Source organism: Hyperolius riggenbachi, chromosome 11 (genome assembly GCF_040937935.1).
Source record: "Hyperolius riggenbachi isolate aHypRig1 chromosome 11, aHypRig1.pri, whole genome shotgun sequence".
In the NCBI taxonomy this organism is placed as follows: Eukaryota; Metazoa; Chordata; class Amphibia; order Anura; family Hyperoliidae; genus Hyperolius; species Hyperolius riggenbachi.
Window position 1 is genome coordinate 84,149,857 of NC_090656.1, and position 21,484 is coordinate 84,171,340.

At 43.3% G+C, this 21,484-nt stretch overlaps 1 protein-coding gene across 6 annotated transcripts in view; it reads left to right on the top strand.

Moving 5' to 3' along the window:
- Window positions 1-21,484, top strand: part of PC (pyruvate carboxylase) — a 1,086,793-nt gene that overhangs the window by 403,148 nt on the left and 662,161 nt on the right. For all 6 annotated transcript variants that reach the window (XM_068259507.1, XM_068259508.1, XM_068259509.1 and 3 more), the window contains one exon: window positions 6,038-6,189. In XM_068259507.1, coding sequence (XP_068115608.1) covers window positions 6,038-6,189 — 152 coding nt within the window. The remainder of the gene's footprint in view (window positions 1-6,037; window positions 6,190-21,484) is intronic.

Here is a 21,484-nt window from a genome sequence, read left to right on the forward strand (position 1 = left end):
ATACCAGTTCTCTGGATGACCTCTGTTTTCTGTTCACAAATGTAATAAACCATGTTGAATTTGTTATACCATTGTGTTGCATCGTGGGGGGGGGGGGGGGGGGGGTTGGAATAATTCACTTAGGAATGTTCTCTGATGCTGAGTAAAGATTTTCATCCAAGATGCCAAAAAGGTAGATAAGTGGATTTAAGTCCAGATGTTTGTCTAATGATTCTTAGATGAAGTCCACTATTGACGATCAAAATTGGTGCATTGAAGGCCATGTTTAAAAATCACACAGCAGAGATCAGATATTGAGGTACTAATAGAGAGGGCATTCAGGATTTTGGTTGGGTTTGTTTGGCCATTTATTCATATGTTATGTAAGAATGGTGGACAAAATGCAGTTATTTGATATTGTTCGTGGCTGGAGAAAACTGGTAAAGGAGCTCCGAATTTCTTCCTAGTCCTCTGCATCTCTGGAGGTGTCTTTGCAAAGGGGGGGGGGGGGGGGGGGGTGGAGATACCATCCAGCATTGTAGTATTTGTTTTGGCCAGAATGTGGTGTGATTGAAAAGACACCATGCCCTTTGGCCCAGGAGTCTCCATAATGCTAGGGACACACTATGAGATTTTCTGGGCGATTTACTGTCAGAGCGATTATTTCCAACATGTCCGATTTGCTTTCCGATCGATCACCGAGCATTTTCCTATCGATCACCGAGCATTTTCCTATCGATTTCCGTTAACTTTAATAGAAACTCGATCGGAAAGCAAATCTGACATGTTGGAAATAATCGATCTGACAGTAAATCGGCCAGAAAATCTCATAGTGTGTACCCGGCGTAAGACCTACTAGGGGATAAGACAATATTTTTATTGTATTTGAGTACTCTGAGTAAAGTTTAGATTACCAGTATGTATGTAAAATTAAAGTATTCTGGGAATTTTGTTTCTGTTGTCACGTGTATGGGCAGGGCCGGCCCGCTCATGAGGCGGGGTGAAACATTTGCCTCAGGCGGCAAACTTCAAAGGGCGGCACCCGCCCGGGGGGGCTGGCCGCCGAGCCGGAGGGGTAGCGGGCAGGTCGGGGGTATTGTGCTTAGCGGTGGGGAGGGGGGTCAGACCCCCCCTCCCCTCGCCTGGGTCCCCCGATCTGCGCTCCCCTCCAGCCTGTAATTAGTAAGCTGCTGCCAGAAGAGGCACGGGCGGGGAGGACTCACCTTTTCCGCGTTCCAGCGAGCGCTCCACTGACGTCACTTCCTGCATCGCCGCCCACTGTATTGTAAGTGGATGGCGATGCAGGAAGTGACGTCAATGGAGCGCACGATGGAACGCGGAAAAGGTGAGTCCTCCCCGCCCGTGCCTCTTACGATCTGGCAGCAGCTTACTAATTACAGGCTGGAGGGGAGCGCAGATCGGGGGACCCAGGCGAGGGAGGGGGGGGTCCGACCCCCCTCCCCACCGCTAGGCACAATACCCCCGACCTGCCCGCTACCCCTCCGGCTCGGCGGGCGCCCCCCCGGGGGGGGGGGGGGGACGGGGGGGGCGGCGGTTGCAGCAGCTCTGCCAAATTTGCCTCAGGCGGCAAAAAGTGACGGGCCGGCCCTGTGTATGGGATAAAAGTCCCTCTGCTTAACCTATTGAAGTCTGTTGGCATCCCTTGGTTCATAAGGCAACAATTTTTTTTGTAAAGGTACACAATTAAAATAAAATAGAAAGTTAATGGGCAGGGCTGTAATCATCATCATCTATTGTATTGGCACTGAATGCTGATGAATCTCCTTAGTTAGCGATTCAGCAGACAATCGCTAACAACATTAGCAAGTGACAGCCTGCATTTTAAATGACTAGAGAATGTCATGAGGATTTGTCGCTGTGACGGGAATCGAGATAGATTGCCACAACATCGTTATCTCTGTAACATTGGTCTGTCTGTAAGATATGAGATCTTTTTATGCATATTTGTATTATTGATTTAGGTATAGTGGTCATTTGTTTTCTTTTGTTATTCAGTTCTTAAAACATAAAGTATGTGTTTTTATATGCTGGATTCAACTCTCGAAGAGCCATATTTGCATATTGCTCCACTGATTAGATGTCTTGATTACTGGCTTGTCTATGGGAATTATGCCCCAAAGCACCATGTTAATTACTAATGGATCAGGCAGTGATTTCATCTATTTAGCACTGAGAATACACTTTAAAATGCAAAACTGAAGTAAGAGGGAAATGGAGGCTTCCATATTCCCTTTTAAACCGTACCAGTTGCCTGGTGCTGATGTTTCATGCATCATTAGTGTCTTAAAGCGAATAGAGCACCTGTAATCAGGAGGTTTGTAATAGTGTGCTGTTGGGGTGAAAATCGTTACCTACCTACAGGGGACTGCTCCTGTGGCCTCTCATGCATAGTGGTCACCATCTCGTCTGCACAGTGCCCCACATGCGCCCACCGCAATGCATGATGGGAGATGTAGTCCATAGATGAAAGTGCAGTGGAGATGACCACCATGCCGACAAGAGCCCACAGGAGCAGGTCCCCTGTAGGTAAGTAATGTCTTTATTTTACACCTCCCTGTCCATTCCTTCTTATGCACTGTCTCCTATCTTCTGCTGTGTCCCCTGTCTTCTGTGTCCTGCCATGCAGTATCCTTCCACTCTCTGCATTTTTTTTTATCTAGCTCTGTGTCTCCTCATGCTTCTCATTTGACCTCACAGTTCTTCCCTCTGCTTACTGTGCCCTCCTTTTTTTACATCTCTGCTGCACCTGCATGTTTGAGACCCCCTTCTTCCCCACACTCTTCCTTCATTGAACTTCCTGCTCCCTTTCCATGGTTCACAATACTAGTCTTACCGTATCTGCCCCCCCCCCCCCCCTACCTTTCCCGTTCCTTCAACTCCATCTGTGCATCTTTCCCAGTAAATTGGTGCTCATACTCTGTGTTCACCCCATCCCCTTGTCGCAGCCCCGATCTACCTCTCCTCCTGTCTTCTCAATGTGCATAGGCTTCCAAGTCCTTCCTCCTCAGACACCTGAAGTTTCTATACTGGCTCACCACCCACTTCCTTTATCTGTTTCTCCTGCTGTTTATTTATTTATTAATAGAACCAACAAATTGAGAGCAAGGTGAAGGGAGGCAGGCGCTAGGGGGGAGCTGCTACAATGGGCTCTTTAGAGTTGTATAAACATTAATTAGTACACAAGCATGTAAATGAATGTGCATGGCCACAAACACATGCATATACTATTCATTAGAGATCATGATCAGATGAAAATAGGGAGTCAAGCTTATCCTGTTTATGCAAGATGGGGAAATGTTTTCGGTTCTGCAGATAATCATGAAAAATATTAAACTAATAATTGTTTTGTTTAAAATGTCAACTGTTTTTTTTTTGTTAACGGATGCAGCTGTTTGGGGGTATTTCCAGTGCATTCTGTGGGTACATACTTGCTGGGAATATCTTGCGTCCAGTCTTTAGTAGATGGATTAGCTGGAGACCTGCAGTGTCGCAGTAGGATAATTTTGCAGCATTAAGCATTACAAATATAACATGGTGTTTGTGAGAACAGAGTCAATACACAAATCCATTCCTTTTCCTGCTCTTTGTACTTTCTCCATTTCTCACACTCTGAAGTTACTGTGCTGATTAGTGTCACTGTCCCCCCATCCTCCTTTCATGTCCTCTTAATGTGGAAAGTTTCCACACCCTGCATTGATTTTTTTATGATATTAGCTTTGTAAAATGTTAAGGGTTGTACAATCTGTACAGATGATTACTGTGATTAGCTTTACTTTAGCATGAACATAAAATGCTTGTGTTTCAGGACATTTTCAGTTGTATCTTAGACAATGGGCAGTGTTTTGGATTTGCCAGTAGGTACTATGTTAGGGGTTAAATTGCACCAGTAATTTTTAATTTGATTTTAAATTGAGGAAGGCAGTTGGTCTTGTTTAAAATTAATATTTGAAATGACCCTGAGCAGTGTCATTTGAGCATATGATGGTAGACTACACGACCACAGGCTACCTAGAGTGTAAAGGACATGCTTAAATGGTCAGCATTTCCAGAGATGGGAGCGGATGATGGTGGCAATGAGAAAAAGTTAGCTCTGTTAGTTGTGAACATGTCAGTCATGCTAAAGGGCCAATATATGCCTAGCCAACATTGCTCAAATTTCTTTAGGATCCTGATTTAGGGTTGTAGAGTGTTGTGGGAAGCGTACTGAGGACGTTTGGAGTCTCTTTAGTGACATAATAGATGGGCTGCTTGGTTTTGTCCCCCTATTTGTGCTACTACAAATCAAAATGATAATCACTCTTCCATGGACAGAATACCTTATTTCCTGTCTCAGCACGCACTACTTGTAAACCTGACAATGGAAACTAAAGGTTTCGCAGAAGAATGAGTCTACTTTTGGTTTGTTTTATTGAAAAGGTATGAACGATTTCACTGAGTACTTTATCAGGGACACTATACTAATATTGGATAGGGCCTCTCTTTTGCCCTCCATGTAGCCTCAATCCTTTGTATTATTTCTTTACACAAGGTGCTAGAAACATTCCTTTGAGATTACAGTCCATATATTGACGTGATTGTATCAAACAATGTCTGCCGAGTTGTCAGCTGCACATCCATGCTTTGGGTCTTGTGTTGCAGCGCATCCCAAATTACCATCAGCATTGACACAACGCAAGTCAGGTCCATAGCTTGATGCTTTTAAATTCTGATCCTACCATGTGTTCTTCAGAAGTTGAGATCCCTCAGATTGCACTAGGTTTTTTCAGTCTTCAGCGGTCCAGTTAACCTGTGCCCACTGCAACCCCGGCGTTGTGTTCTTTGCTAGCAGGGTTGGAATCTATGGTTCAACATGCTGTGGTTTCTTAAAGGAAGTTGAGGTAAAAGACATATAGATGGCATATTTCTTTCTTTCTGGTTAATAGTATCTGAATTACACACCTGAAACAAGCCTGCAGCTAATCTTGTCAGGATTTTTCTTAGAGACACCTGATCTGCATGGTTATTCAGGGTCTAAATCTAAAAGTATTAGAGGACAGCCAGGCAATGTGAATTGTTTAAGGCTAGTTACACACCAGGACGGTGCGTTTAGGAGACGTTATAGGGCACATAACGTGCACCTAACGCAACGCCTGGTGCTCTCTGGTGTGGACGTCGGAGTGAGCCGCGTTGTGCAGCGTTGTGCAGCTCACTCTGGCGTCCGTGATGCGTACTCTTGGACGCATGCGGCATCACGTGGTCCCGCCCGGCCAATTGCCGCACAGAGCGGCCGCTCCAGGAAGTAAACACTGCACGTCACTGAGTGCAGTGAATATTAATTAGTCATGTGCCCGGCCGCTCTCCCCTCCTCCCCAACATGACTGAACATGTGCAAACAGTCTAACGCGGCTAAGCCACGTAGAACGCACAGCATGCAGCACTTTGCTGCGTTAAAATGTAACGCAACGTGGGCAGTGTGAACAGCCCACTTGTGTTACATTGCTGTGCATTGGGGGAGCGTTACAGGCTGCACTAAGGTGCGCCTGTAACGTCCCTGTGTGCAAGAAGCCTAAAGGGATATACATACATCAATCTCAATATCCCTCTCATCTCAGGTTCCCCTGTTTTCTGCTCACCACAGTTGTACAGAGTGGTTCTCTGAGCTTTCAATAGCCTTCCTATCATTTTTGTCCAGTCTAGTCATTCTCCTCTGACCTTTTAACAAGACATTTCCATTCAATAGAATACTGCTCACCGGATGCTTTTTGTTTTTCACACCATTATTTGTAAACCCAGGGGACTGTTGTAAATGAAAATCCAAGCACATCACCAGCTACAGAAATGCTTAATCCAGCCCACCTGGTAGAAAAAACAGCAATGGCACAGTCAAAATCAACAAGGTCACATTCTTCCACATTATAGTGCTTGATAGAAATATAAACTACCGTAAAACACCTACACTGCCATTGCCACAGTTTACGCATTTCAGGGAAGGGTATTTGTCAGTTGTTTTGAGCATGGCCTGTTTTTAATGTGTTCTCCTGTATTCTTTGCACATCAGGTGACAAGTATGGCAATGTAATACATTTGTATGAACGAGATTGCTCCATCCAGAGGCGACATCAGAAGGTTGTTGAGATAGCACCAGCTGCACAGCTTGATCCTCATCTCAGGGATCGACTGACTCATGATTCTGTAAAGCTGGCAAAGCAGGTAAGAGATATTTATCAGCACAATTCACTTTATCTGCATTCACAAGGTAGAATTGGATTGCAAGCCGTGGATACTTGCTTACAATGGTTTAAACTAGATATTGGCTTTAAAATGTGTTGTCTTGTTTACATGTGTACCACTCAGGAGCTGTGCGCAATTCTCACATTTCAAAAATAAAGATAGACAGTACACCCAGATACATTATATGCTGATTGCTGCTAATAGATTAATCCCTGTTAGCACTTGTAATACTGTACATTGTTATATATGGTGTTATAAGTTGTCTGTCTGTACAGGAGTACCTAACTTATTTAACTTCCTCTGTGGCAATCCAATAGGATGAATTTAGCTGGCCAATAGCTACTGAGGCTACCTGGCACCTGTCCATAGGACAAAGCATACTGCAGAGAAGCGAATAGGCATAAAACCCTCCAAAAATAGGATTTTTGTATAAAACAAATGTAAGCTCATCCTATATAAAAGTCACCACAGACCTATATTCTAGGCATCCTTACTAAAGCCACAGTGCTCCTCATTTCAAATTCTCACACTGTGAGCCACGTCTTGTTATAACGTGGGCTGGAATTGTGGAGACAACCACATCATTGACTGTGAACACAGCAGCCCTGCTTCAGTGGCATGAATAGAGATGGTCAGTTCTTATGGTAATTTTATGCAGTTTCAAAACAGACCAATCAAATGCTCATGTGGTCCATTTTCAGGTTGCCTAAATTTTACATGAAGTCACCATAAAACGTTGCATCAACCTAGAATGATTTGCCATCTCATTGACCATCCCTAGTCAGGAGTGAAGAAACAGAAATGAGACCTTTCTGAAGAACTTGCTTAGCTTTCTTGTGTACAGGCATTGGGACTTTACAAGGAAGGAGCTGGGCCAGCATACAATGTTCACAATCCTTTCTGGAGATTCAGTGGAAATTGAGCTGGACTTGAAATTCTAAGGAGCGGAGACTTCCTATAAAAGTAATGCACAGCTACCCCCCATAAGATGTGGCTGTATCATATTCACAGGGGGTGGAACTTTTGTTGTCACCCCCACTATTCTATATGGCCAGATATGAGACATGGCCCACCTCTGTACCATACCATTTCAAACAATTTACAGAAGGCGGCGAACAGGTGGGGATGCAGGAGCAGAATGAGCGTTATGCTGTGGTCTCCCACATCTTTAATTGGATAATGATTCAGGAGAGGAAAGGAGAGGCACTGTGCCCTTAACCACTTAAGGACCATGCTAGTTTGTAATGATCGGTGCTGCGTGGGCTCTATAGCCCGCAGCACCGATCAGGATTGTGGCTGGGCGAACAGACTCCCCCCCCCCCCCCCCCCTCACCCCTTTTTCCCCACTAGGGGGATGTCCTGCTGGGGGGGCATGATCGCCGCCGGCCATTAGTGAGTAACGGAGGGGGGCTCCTCAAAGCCCCCCTCCGCAGCGTTTTCCGCCCTCCCTCCGCTTACCTCCCTCCCCTCCTTTCCCTAGGTGGCGCAGGACGGATATCCGTCCTGCGCATTGTGGGATAGGCTTCAGCCTATCATATGCCGGCGATCCCCGGCCAATCAGAGGCCGGGGATCGCCGATCTAACTTACGGCGTAGCAGCGCCGTATGATGTACACAGCAGGGATTTCTTCCCCGCGTGTTTACATTACATGTGCGAGCCGCGATCGGCGGCTCGCACACTGTTCACGGAGGCACCCTCCGTGAACTGGCATGGAAAGGCCGCTCGTATGAGCGGCCGTTTCCATGCTATACCACTAACGAACAGGCGCCGCCTATCGGTGTTAGCTGGCCGTTAAGTGGTTTTTAAACACACCTTTATTTGGTTCCAATGGACATCACATACAGCAGCATACAGTGGGGGGGGGGGGGGGGTTAGGTGAGGCCTGACAGCCGTTTTGCGTGCTAACTCGTCATCAGAGCCACTAACCTCTTTAATTGGATGTAGGAAGGTAGGTGCTTCCATTAATACATATGCTTCCCTCTGGGGAAAGGAGGATATGTAAACTTACATCTGTAAAGTCACTTATCTGAGTTGCATGGTTTTCCTTGTATGTTGAGAACACAGCATTCTCAGAAATGTAATAAATTATTCTTCTGCTGTCCTTCATGAAACATTCATACAAGCTTTCTTTACTGCTATATCAGAACTTGTTTGATATATTGCTGATATTTGCAATAAGCATGCCTAGCACTGAATATTTAAAGGACGTCCGAGGTGAAAATAGACTGATGAGATAAACCATAGTATCTGTCCTCCTTCTCCTAAAAAAATGACTTTTGCTAGTGTTTTGCTCAGGCGATTTTTGGCGATTAACGCAAAAAATCGGCATTCAAACTTGTTGATTTTTTTGTGTTTAGCGCTTCTATAGCACTAAACGCGATCGCCTGAAAATGGTGCAGGCTACACATTTGTGTTTGGCGATTTGCGTTAATCACCGGCGATTAACGCAAATTGCCCAAGTGAGAATGGGTCCATAGGGTATTATTGCACTAGTGCTTTAAAAATCGCTAGCGCATTTTGCCAAAATCGCCGGCAAAACGCTCTAGTGTGAATAGGCCCTTAGGGTTATGCCGACCCAGACAAAAACGGTTATTTGCATACTTGATTTTTAACTTTCAGGCATAGAAAGATGAAAAGGAACTCTGCATAGTTATTGGTGAGCTTAGCACTATACATACACATGTCCATCTCATCATGTCACATCGGTTGTCCTTTAATCTCCCTGGCGTTCAATTTCCCCAGGATTTCTGTGCAGAAAGTGATCCAATTAATTTTCATAACCTTTTTTTTTTTCTCCTGTAACTTGCCAAAATGTGTCAAACAAGGGTCTAGTATACAGTGCAGTAGAGTATTAACGTGTATGCACGTCCATACTGTTCACATCATGTTTGGTATTGACGCACACACGCACACACACGCGGATCCCTTTATAGTAAACTCTAAGGGATCGGGCAAAGTAGTTTACTATATAAGAAAGTGTCATACTCTAGCACATAAAGTCAACTATAGTATTTTATCTTAATTTGGTCAAAATTAGAAGTTTTTTTTTTAATGCTTTAGCAAGGGAGCACTGACAGCGTTATAGATCGATCAAAAGGCACAATGCTCAATATGCAAGGATTTGCATGCTAAACATACAACAGGTTGCATAGGAAGCAGAGGTCTCACCATTTAATGCAGGTGCACTACTTTACTTATAGTGTGCTCCTCAGTCCACATTTCTGTGCAGCCTGGATGATAGTGTAGCGATGCAGCCATGCACAAGCAAGTCACAGATGTCAGGCAATTCCTTCAGTAAACAGGCAGCAGCTTACACAGGAAGTATAGGTCTCACTGGCTTTAGTGGTAATACTCAGGCCCAGAGTAGTGTGTAGATAGTGAGCTGGCCACATGTGGCTGCCAATGGCTCATGCGTCTCTGACTGACATTTGACACGTGCCCACCAGCTTTCCACTATAGCTGGAATTTATAGCCGGATACAGAATACCGCATATGCCAAAAAACAGGTTTTCTGTAACAGAAGTTCTATTATATCTGTGTTTACTATAACAAGGTTACTACAATAAACTTATAATGGTGCTTGGCAAGGACTTGGGCATGGAAATTACTACACACGAATGTGTCATTTTTCAGTTCAGTTTCATTTTTCATTTTACTATAGTGAGATTATACTGTGTGTGTGTATGTATGTTCTAATATATATATATATATATATATATATATATATGCGTGCGTACGTACGCCGTTATAATGCATTTTCAATGTGTCACAGCACGTAGGAAAACGCAGGTGATTTTATTATTCTTTGATTTTTAACTGTAACTGCATGCGTTGAAAGGTTTTAGTAACGCACACTCTATTCTTGAGGATTGTAACGTGCCATGCAAGAGTCGGGTGATTAAAATCTCCAGGGAGTGTTAGACCGCAGTGCACAAAAATGCAGCGTTATATGTGAAAGGTAAAATGAAAGTCCATAAACTTTAATTTTACCTCGGAAAACGCACTCTTTCTGCGTTGCGTCAAAACGCCCAGAATCAGCTCAGTTGTGAAAGAGCCCTAAGTGTCACCGGAGAAGAAATTGGAGTTCTTTCAGGCAAATTTAAAATCAGCTGGGTGGAGCGCATGAAAGTGTTGGAGAAAGCGCTGCTTGCTTTAGCAGGCTGTTCCTGCTTCTGTTATCTGTGCCAATACAAATTCAAAGGAAGTTTTAGCTCTTTAAAAATACCGTGCTAATTTGCCTTTGAATGGGATATTAAATCTTAATTCCACCAGAGGGTAGCAGAGACACTGAAACAGGGACTGTTCTCTCCCTTCCCCTTTTATATTGTTGTTGCAAGTGAGGGCACATCCTGTTTACTTGCTTGTTTTTCCATGTCATTTAGCTGCAGAAATCATTGTAACAAAGTCAAGATTCTGCAGCTGTGAGGACGGTCCTGCACTGTTATATGAACACTGTGAGGATGCTCCTGCACTGTTATATGTGCAGGAGCATCCTCACCGTATTCATATAACAGTGCAGGAGCATCCTCACGGTGTTCATATAACCGTGCAGGAGCATCCTCACTGTGTTCATATAACAGTGCAGGAGCATCCTCACTGTGTTCATATAACAGTGCAGGAGCATCCTCACTGTGTTCATATAACAGTGCAGGAGCATCCTCACTGTGTTCATATAACAGTGCAGGAGCATCCTCACTGTGTTCATGTAACAGTGCAGGAGCATCCTCACTGTGTTCATGTAACAGTGCAGGAGCATCCTCACTGTGTTCATGTAACAGTGCAGGAGCATCCTCACTGTGTTCATGTAACAGTGCAGGAGCATCCTCACTGTGTTCATGTAACAGTGCAGGAGCATCCTCACTGTGTTCATGTAACAGTGCAGGAGCATCCTCACTGTGTTCATGTAACAGTGCAGGAGCATCCTCACAGTCAGTGTTCGTATAACGGCAGTTTTTTTTTTTGGGGGGGGGCGCGTGTGCTGCATAGTGACAAAGCTTGGGGCACCTACTGTATAGTCTGTTCCCTGCACACGGGTAATTCAGGGATTGCCAGACCGCAAATTACTTCTCCCTCCTAGTTGCTACGACACGTAGGGGGTATAGCATTTAGTGCCACCCTGAATTTGTGCAGTTATATATGCACTTATAAGTCCTGCTGATCTATTTGGCTGCAGTAGTGTCTGAATCACACACCTGAAACAAGCATGCAGCTAATCCAGTCAGATGCACCTGATCTGCATGCTTGTTTCAGGGTCTATGGCTAATAAGGCTCGGTTCCCACTTGTGCCGGATCATGTGTGGCAGTGTAGTGTCCGCTGTGGTCTGGATGGAGCCAGGGCCAGATGTGTTACCCCCATAGACTTTATGGATCCATTGCAGGCTGACAAGTGTGAACGGTTCCAATATATAAAATGGGAGACGTTCACTGTCAGTTTTGCAGTGAGTGGAGAACGGACAATAAATGTCCTTTCTCAGCTCAAGTGGGAACACCGCCTTAGAGGCAGACTCAGCAGGACAGCCAGGAAATCTGCAGTGTATACATATAAAATACTTACTAAATTAAAGCAATGATGCGCTTATCAATGGGCCTGAGCCCGGTACTTGTCTGTGGCCGGTCACCTGACGAGGGCGTGGATACACCAAAACACATTGTGACATGGACACATGGACGTCTGGCGGGGATCCCAGCTTGCGTCCCATTTTCACCTCATGGACCCACCACTGCTGTTGGCCATGGCGGAGGAGAGGCTGTCCCCCTGCAGATGAGTACCGCGCTCAGGCCCATTGATAAGCGCATCATTGTTTTAATCTAGTAAGTGCATTTTAAAGCATGTAATTTTCTGCATTAAAGGGAATAACACCTCAGAGCACTCCTCCTCTTTTCTTGTTCCTTGTCAAAGCTTGCCAACCAGCCGGGCATCAAGGAGCTGCCAGCGGGTTATGCTGGGAACACACGATACGTTTTTTTGCCTTCGATTCTCTGCACCATCTATTAACCATTCGTTTCTTCGCTTGATTCTCTTATCTTTTGCTCGTTTTTCTTTTTTCCATTCACATCTATGAGAAATTGAGCCGAAAAGAATCGAGCGGAGAATTGGACATGTTGGAATTTAATCTATCGAAGGCATCTATCGGAACGATTCTCCGCCAAAATGTAATGCGAGTTCCCAGCATTAGATCAGTCTGTCATTATTACAGTGCAGATGATCAGAAATCATGATTGTTTGCTTTAGGAAATACGCACACGTTTCAGGTTTTATCTTTCTAAAGACCTAAAGACGCTTTGTGATAGGTTAAAGGGCTGTGCACACTAATCCTGTTGCTAGTATCACATGACTAGAGATGGTGACAATTGTCAGAAGGGAGCATCTTTGTGAAGCAGGAAGGGGCAGACACAATTTACAGCTCAGGCCCTGAGTCTTACTCCATACACAAAATGAAGGAAAAAGCAATCTCAGAGCAAATAAAAATAACATTGAAGTCAGACTCCAAGCAATCATAAAACGGCAACATGTATGATGTTTTCACAGGTTTGCTTTACTTCACAGGATAAGGAAACAGGCCCACTGTAAAGCAAATAATAGAGTGTTTTCCCCTTATTGCATTTCACATTACAGCTATCAGTGATTCTGTGGCTCCAGCGTGCTGAGGTCATACACCAGAGGATTGAATGTGACATTGTGAAGGACACATGGTTAAGAAACGAGATCTGGAGACTGAACCTGGTTTAAATGTGGAGAATTCCTTTTCCTTCTCACTTCTCCAGCTTGATATGCAGTGAATTAAGATGCCTATATAACTCCCTTTTTATTAGAGCAGTTTGTAAACACTGTTAAAAGAAATTGACTTCCCCAGTTCCCAGCTGCTCTCGTATGCTGTCTTGTGAGTTTTGGATGCAATCCAGATAGCTAGAGGTTGTTAGGTTACTTCTCTTGCTGAGAAGGCACATCCGTAAGAGATGAATGCAAGCTGCAACATATGAGAATACCTGTCTGCAATAAAATCTACCCCGTAACCCTCTATTGTCAGATTTACGCTACAAGATCATCATAGTTGCACTGATGACCTGATATAAAAACAGAACAGAGATAGATGAAGCAGTAAACAGAAAACAAAATGCATTCCCATCAATCTTTTGTGTATTTCCAATCTAAAGAGCTTGTTTGCAATAGTTGTATGTTTCTAATTCAGACATCCATATTGACCTATTTAAGGTAAAACACCAGCTACCTGATAGCTTGTGACCCAGCCAGGGGAATTGTCCTGTAAAATGAACCCAGAGGAAAGCTCCTATAGCGCAGAAAAGGCGAGCTGTTCTGTTCCGCTCTCTAGTCTCATAGGAGATGGAAACCGGAAAATCGGCAAGCTGAAATTCCGAGCTAGTATTCTCTGTTTTAAATGGTGCCAAGTGTCTCAAACATCACCATGCCAGGGAACTGTTGAAAGGTTGGCTGTGGTCATTATGCTGAATTCAGTTTGGCTGGTGGCCTGTCAGGTCTGTGTAGTCTTGTTGCCCAAGAAGTTTCCCTAATGGGTCGTTAAGCTGCCATCTGTTGTGCTGGGTGCCTTCCTGTATTACAGGACACCCTAATTAAGAGAATCTTTCATTTTCATGTGTGGTGATGATGTTTCTCTGTGGCTTGTAAAATCTCACAAAAGATTTCACTACTTCACCGAAACGCTCCGCAATGAGCGGTTTTTATATGCCCTGATATTACTAGTCTGATGCGGCAAGCTGTGCTGTGACTTACTGCATGCTACAAGTAATCTATCACGCAGTATCACATGTGATCACTTTGCTAGACTCGTTAGAGGAATTTCTCGGTTGCCGGTTTCGCCTATTTTTTTTTTTCCCATAGCAATTTCTATTTCCAAACTATTTCCAAATTTTTTTTTTTATTCAGAGGTTTCAAAGAAAACAAACACATTACAAACCATTTATTTAGTACAAGGCCATTTTTGTATAGTACCCTGGTCAGGGATTATACTGATAACAATAGGCATAACGGCCAACATACAGCAGTAAATGGGTGTAGAGGGGATAATCTGATGAACCCAGAAGGCCTAATCAGCTGATTGCTTGAAAAAAAAAATGGCGCTAAAAGTACTAAACAGTGAGAGAAGAAAAGAAGCAGCAGCAAGAGAAAGCAAGGACCTCCGGTGGATAAAGCACCTGAACCCCGTGTTCCCCTCCACTCCCACACCAGCCTCAAGCAATGGTCTAAAAAAATATAAATACGTTAGAGGACGCTATAAAATCTTTGCAGATAAGCTTTTTGTCCCTAGGCTTGGTTAGAGTGCTTTCCAAATACTTCATTATGCATTTAATTAACTATTCAGGTTTATGATATATTTTTAGCCTGAAAGTGGACCTGAACTCTTGCACTGGACAGGAGGAAAACATATAGACATGCACCCTCTATGTACTTATAGAGTTTAGCCTGTCTAACTACCCCTCATCTGTGACTAAGTACAAGTTGTAATGTCATCCCTCAGCTGTGTGAGCTGACTGCCACGGCAGATAGCTCATTTGTAAGCACAGGATGTTAACAATATGTCTGCTTCCATGAAAGCAGGAAGTATACACTGCAGATTTATTGCAGGGTTTGTATCATCTGTAACAAAGACATTTTTAAAGGGTTTTATGCTGTTGCTTATATTTTTAGAGCGGAGAGGAAGTTCTGCGTTCAGGTCTGCTTTAAATCTCACTGCTTTGTATGGACTTTCTGCAAGTTCTTGCACCGCAAGATCCTAATAAAAGTACCATGTGGGGTACATGTACCAAATATTTGGTGCCTAGACTTCAATCTTCTCCTCTGAGCAGTGCTAAGCATACTCTGTGATAAAGGTGCAGACTTTGACATTCATCACTTTGGTGAGAGATAACCATTCATGCTTACAGCTTTTTCCTTGGCAGTTTCCATGCCTCACAGCTGGCACTGAGACCTGCCCACTTTATCTTGCATTTTTGTTGGCAGCATATACTGATTCTGCTTGTCTGCAGAGCTGGAGCAGATATGTTGCAGAGAGGCCAAGGGTGGCAGGAAGCGTTTCATCAGAGAGCGATTCTCCTGTGCTTCTGCAGCCTGACATGAGGCACTGCATGTGTAATATTCACATTATACTGAGTGCCAAATACCTGCTTTCCAAGGATAGCTGCAGTGTGACTGAACCGCAGAGGTATAAATAGATGAGTGGAGCAGACATTTAAAGAGGAACTGTACTAAAAATAACCTAATCAACAAAATGGCTTATTGCTTTTTACAATACTCCTTTATAAATTAGTCAGTGTTTGCCCATTGTAAATTCTTTCCTCTCCCTGATTTACTTTCTTAAATTTATCACATTTGGCAACCTCTTTAGTTCTGGCATGTGCAGCTCTATGGAATGTTTACTGAGTTGCACAGCTAGTAGAAAATATATCTAGTCTCCCAGAATGCTCTGGGACGAGGATACCACATACTGTAGCTAACCAGCCTAAGCATTACTGTTAGGTTTAAGGTTATATACCAATATACAGCAATATATAGATTTTGGAAGTCTGCTGAAACCTGGAAAATTGCAGTAAAACTGGGTATCCTAATTTAGTGCATTCTACTATATGGCAATGCAGTGCCTTGAAAAATACCACTATTTAAAGCACAAATGGATATGATCATTTCCACTAGACCCGGTGGGTGGCACCATGGATCTGATCCCACTATGGTCTTGTAAGCCGTATTTGCAGATGAGGAAAAGGATAATGGCAGGCAGGTTTTCTTCAGTCGCTTTCATCTGCCCACAAAGTCCATTTTGATGCAGTTTCACTTTAGACTGTAAGTTTCATTTTAAGCTTCTTCTGCTTTAAAGCTTACATAGCTCATGCTTTATCTGCAGAGCTTTTCCTCCAGGCACTTGAATATGTTGATTGGAGATGTGGAGTTATATTTTTGACTCATAGAGCGGTACATCATACTTTGAACAGCGCCCTCTTGGGGCCCCAGAAAGCTATGGCTTGACAAAGCCAGCTTTCTTACAAGAAATAAGCACAATTGTGTTGGATGGATCATTTCATCGCATGTGTGCCAATCAATGCAATTTTTCTTCTTTATCAGGAAGTGATTGTACATCTTGGGAACAGGGACTCGGACAGCAAAACAAACCTTTCATTGAGCACCTCTTTACTTCCAGGTGCAGGACCGCTGTGCAAATAATGTAGAAAATGACTGAGGGTCCACACACTGTAATTCAGAAATTGTTTTTAATTGTTCCATCACATACACAAGAAGTAAAGTGTCCACCCATGTAAGTAGGCAGGGCTGCCAATCAAAGCTGAAATATGTTTCTAAATCTGCTGCACTGTCTTTTCAGTAGTCACCAGTTTATTGAATGTGTGTGCTGCCCTCTCTCCTTGTGTGATCCACCTTCTCCCTATTTTAACGCAGCTTGACTTAGGATTGTGTCCTAAAGTGCAACATTATCCACAATTCGCTAAGCTTATCTCCTGTCTTTAATAATAATTCGGTGCTGTTTTTACTGTTATCACCATGGTGATAAAGCATTTAGGATTCACTAAGCAATTTACCTCAGGCAAACCGTAAAATAAGAATTTCTGTCCTTAAAGTGGACCTCCAGACTAAAAATGGACTCAGCAGCACTGAAAAGGCTTTGTGTTTCTTTAACAGTTTCTCAGTATCAGAACTTTGTTTCTCTTATACAAGCCTCATTTTTAGCTGCACTGAAGAAAACTGCCCGGGCTTTTTTCCCCTGATGCTGTGCAAAGCATGATGGGATTTCTGATTTTGTTGTTCTCGTTCTGCTGTTTTGGTGCAATTTTTTTTTTTTTACATTTCAATTTGACATTTGAAGCCTAGCGTGTGCAGCTGGGAGGGGTAATCAGGACACAGGATAGTTGGAACTGTGTCTCCTGCTCCTTGTCACCTCTTTTCAACCAAAAAGATGGCTGCCCCCATGACAAAGATGGCAGCCCCCATGAATCACAAAAATGTGCCTGTTCTTTTAAAACAGGATGGGTAAGAGATTATATTACCTATCTATTCTAATTAACATAACTAATGTAACTTGATGACAGTATGTTTGTTTAGGCTGAAGTTCCCCTTTAAGTTAAGGAGTGATATCTAAAGTTAAAGAGGAACTCCAGTGAAAATGTAATAAAAGTGCTTCATTTTTACAATAATTATGTATAAATGATTTAGTCGGTGTTTGCCCAATGTAAAATCTTTTAAATCCCTGATTTACATTCTGATATTTATTACATGGTGACATTTTTACTGTTGGCAGGTGATGTAGCTGCTGCATACTTTTTTGGGCAGTTGGAAACAGCTGTAAACTGCTATTTCCCACAATGCAACAAGGTTCAAAGACAGGAAATTGCCAGGAGTACCACGGTCCTCAGTTTCTTGTGGGAGGGGTTTCACTACAATATCAGTCATACAGAGCCCACTGATGGTCTGCTTGTGAAAAGGAATAGATTTCTCATGTAAAAGGGGGTATCCGCTACTGATTGGGATAAAGTTCAATTCTTGGTCGGAGTTTCTCTTTAAGGCTTCACTCCTTAAAATAACAGAAGTTAAAGACAAGAAGTTAATTCACAGAGGGGAATGCACATAACAGCTGTAAAGTGTGTGAGGAACTATCACCTGGATCTGTCCTCAGTTGGGATGTTACTACAGACTGCAATGTAAAGTGAAGCATTCTGAGCTGCTTTTTTTATTTTTACATGCAGAAGGGGACTCCGTATAGAGAGAAATCTATATAGCATAGGGAGGGAGGGAGAGACACCAAGTTTGTATGTATATAGACACACGCCCACACACCCACACACACTCTTTCTGCTTCCCTAGCTGTCCTACACAGGCTAGCTATAATCGTCCTGGCAACAGGAGGGAGGGAGCTACATCCTACCTTTGTGTGGTCCTCCCCTGCCCATCTACTGCATGTGAGAATAACTACAGAGGGGATAACTTAAGGACTGAATTGATAAGACAACAATCCTCTCTGTGAAAGCTTATCACTACAGGTTAATAAGGCAAAATTCTTTAGTAAATTAAAGCGGAATGAACCCAGTATTTCTTCTTTGCTCTAATACATTATTTACAGCTTATTATATACTACCACCATTTTTTTACTAGAACAGCATTCAAAGGGTTAAACACAGGAGTTAAAAGCTCAGTGCAGAGAAATATGGACGCATCCGAACTGGAAATAATGTTATCTTGTGTTTACTTAATTGTGTCAAGTGAGGAATGTAAATACTTCTGACACTGCAGACTCTCCTGAACACAGACAGACAATCAGAAAGCATTTCTGCTTGCATTAGAAGATGAATAAAGCAGTTTTGAATAAAATGCAAAGTCAGCTCTCAGAGCAAAAAAAAAGTGTTTTCTTTGGAAACTTTTAATTTCAAATGAATAATACTTATGCACAAATGCAACTATGATAACCGTATGGCATATAAAAAGTAGGAAAACCTGTTTATTGAATATTATGTCAGGGTTTTATACCGCTTTAACACCTAAAATGCTGATCGATGCACGGTGGGAAGTTTTCACTAGCCTTATTATCACTAGTATGATCTTGGTGAATTGTGGCCATTGTGTAACATTACTCACATTTACTACTACAACTTGTCTGCCTGCTTCTCTAATTTGCCTACTTGCTAAATACACAGCAATGAGGTGCTTTTGTGACATTTTTATGGCTGCACCTACAGGGGAAACTAAGCACCTGGCTTTCATAGTGATCCTCAGTGTTCACTGATTTCATTATTCCCAGAGAAGCATGCCAATCAGATGAAATGGATCTGCTGTGCCTGCTTGCTGCAGGTATATGGCTGAAGAAACCAAAATCTCAATATGCCAGCCAGACATTATGTTTTGTTACGGACAAAAATCAGCAATGGCAGATTCCATAACTTCTTTTCAGTGTACGTGACACAAGAGTTAAACAGCTTCTCTAATTGACTGATAACACAGATCCGGACTGCAGGTGTAGATCAATAGAGCAGCCAGCCTATGTCTTTACTCCCTGGCAAATGATGTGTATCTGCTTCATATATTGCACTGTTCCAAGGTTATATCTTTACACGGGTCCACTTAATGTTCTGCAAACACTTCCAGGAATAGGGATCCCCAAAGTACTGTATTGTAGCAAAGCCATCATAAATAATACTGAATTGGCAGTAAACCTTGACTTGTGCATCATAGAATCTATGGCTTTCTCTTGAGGTCCAGACAGAGTTTAAATTGAGTCTGAAGCAAAATAAAAAAATAAGATACTTACCTAAGAAGTATCTCCCATTAGCAGTCTCTCTGACTGATCAGTCAGAGACTGCTCTCTTCCGCTTGGGGTGCGCATCAGAAGCACTCGGGCTCCTGAAGACGGGCTGCTCCGTACAGCGACATGCGATTGCCCCCTCTCTCTCTCTCTCTCTCTCTCACGCAGTACTGAGCCTCTGGTCTTTGGGTGGGCTCGAGCTCCCAAAGACTTCTGAAGTCTCCCGCTGTGGGAGTTGTGTACAGTGCCTAATGATAGTTTAACTCATCCAATCGTGCTTTCCAGCAACAATCTCCATACCCACGGCGGTGTCATGTGACCAGCCGTCCGTACGTACCTGCGTGTCACATGACGCCGCTGTTGCAATGCAGGGCACTGCTGGAAGTTGTTTGGGTGAGTTAAACCTATAATAACACACCGCTCACATCTCTGCATGGACGGAGAAGTGAGGTATGTGGGCCGCAGCCATAAAGGTTTGCCCACCCTGCTCTAGACACAAGGAAGGCAGATCTACACTGAGGGAGGGTTCACACTTGTCTGTGGAAACTGCAGACAATTCCCAGCAAGCAGATGTGAGGGGCCTGTGGTGATGGGTGTTTATGGTCAGACCACCCAAATCCATTCATCAGTGGGAATAGGTATACTGAACATATGCCTAATTTTGAAGCACCTGTTAAACAGGGTGTGAAGACCTTTCTCTGGCATAGCAGGCATTGCATCACTGGAGACTATCTTTACAGTTATATCTGAGCAATATAAAGAATTTAACATTTCTCTATAAGAATTTCTCTCTCTCTCAAGATATATCCTCTGCTAGATTTATTCTTGTACCCACAAAGGAGATTTCTTGGTAGGGATTAGCGGAATTCGATTGGTACATTTTCAAGCTGCCTACATTTGCACACACAATTTGCATAATCTTGCATCAACTTAGAATTACTTGCATCTCATTGATAATCCCTAAGGGCCCGTTTCTACTTATGTGGAAACCGCCGCGATTCCGCAGAGTTTCCCTGCAGGCAAATCACGTGGGGAAACTCTGCCATAGGGGACTATGGTGCCGCCGGCCGAAGCGCTTGCGGTAGAGATTCGGCCGGAACCCTCCGCAGTATTCACTCGGGAGGCAGCGAATCCCATAGTGGTGCATGGCATGGCTGATGGGATTCCCCTGCGATCCCGCACACCCGCTCAGTGCCGGCACGAGTCTCACAGACGTGCGCCGCACAAGTGGAAACGAGCCCTAAGGCCGGGATCACACTTTGCAGAATCGCGTTCTTTTTCCTCTATGTGCTATGAGAAAAACGTATGAAATTCTAAGTGTGACCCTGGCCTAATACCAAACATTACTGGGAGCTGAAATTCCACCATCCTCTCTGTGGTCACCTCATATCTTTCATTATAGCTTCCCTAAGTGGCTGGTGATTTAATTCCCCTAGGAGATGTCTTGGACTGTGCAATTTAAAAATGATCATAAACTCAGTGTAAAAGTAATGAATATGCAAATTACTCACCTGACATTATTTACCTAATTCATAAAAGATTAATAAAGAGGCAAGTGTGCAGAGGAACAATGTAATTCAGCAGGTTTATCACTGAAGTACCTGCTGCAGTATCGCATCTTTCCACTAGAGGGATCTTCCCTCTTTTACATTCAAATTTCTGTTGAGCAGAATGTAACTAACCTAACTACCTAACATTCACACTGGAGTTTTGTCTGTAAATCGCTGAAAAAAACGCTATAGCAATGCAAACCCATGTTAGTGTTAACATCGTATAGTTCGCCAGCTATTAGTGATTTGCTGACTCTTAAATGCACTGCATGCAGCATTTTTTAGCAATTTTGGAGCAATTGCATTTCAATGTTATCACAAATGCAATCTCTCCTAAATTGCTTTAGAAAATCTCTTGCAAGACGTCAGTGAGTTTGCTAGCCAGCGTTTTGTGATTCACACTGTGACCGAAGGTCTCAAACACACGTGCAGTGTTTTTTGTCAGTTTTC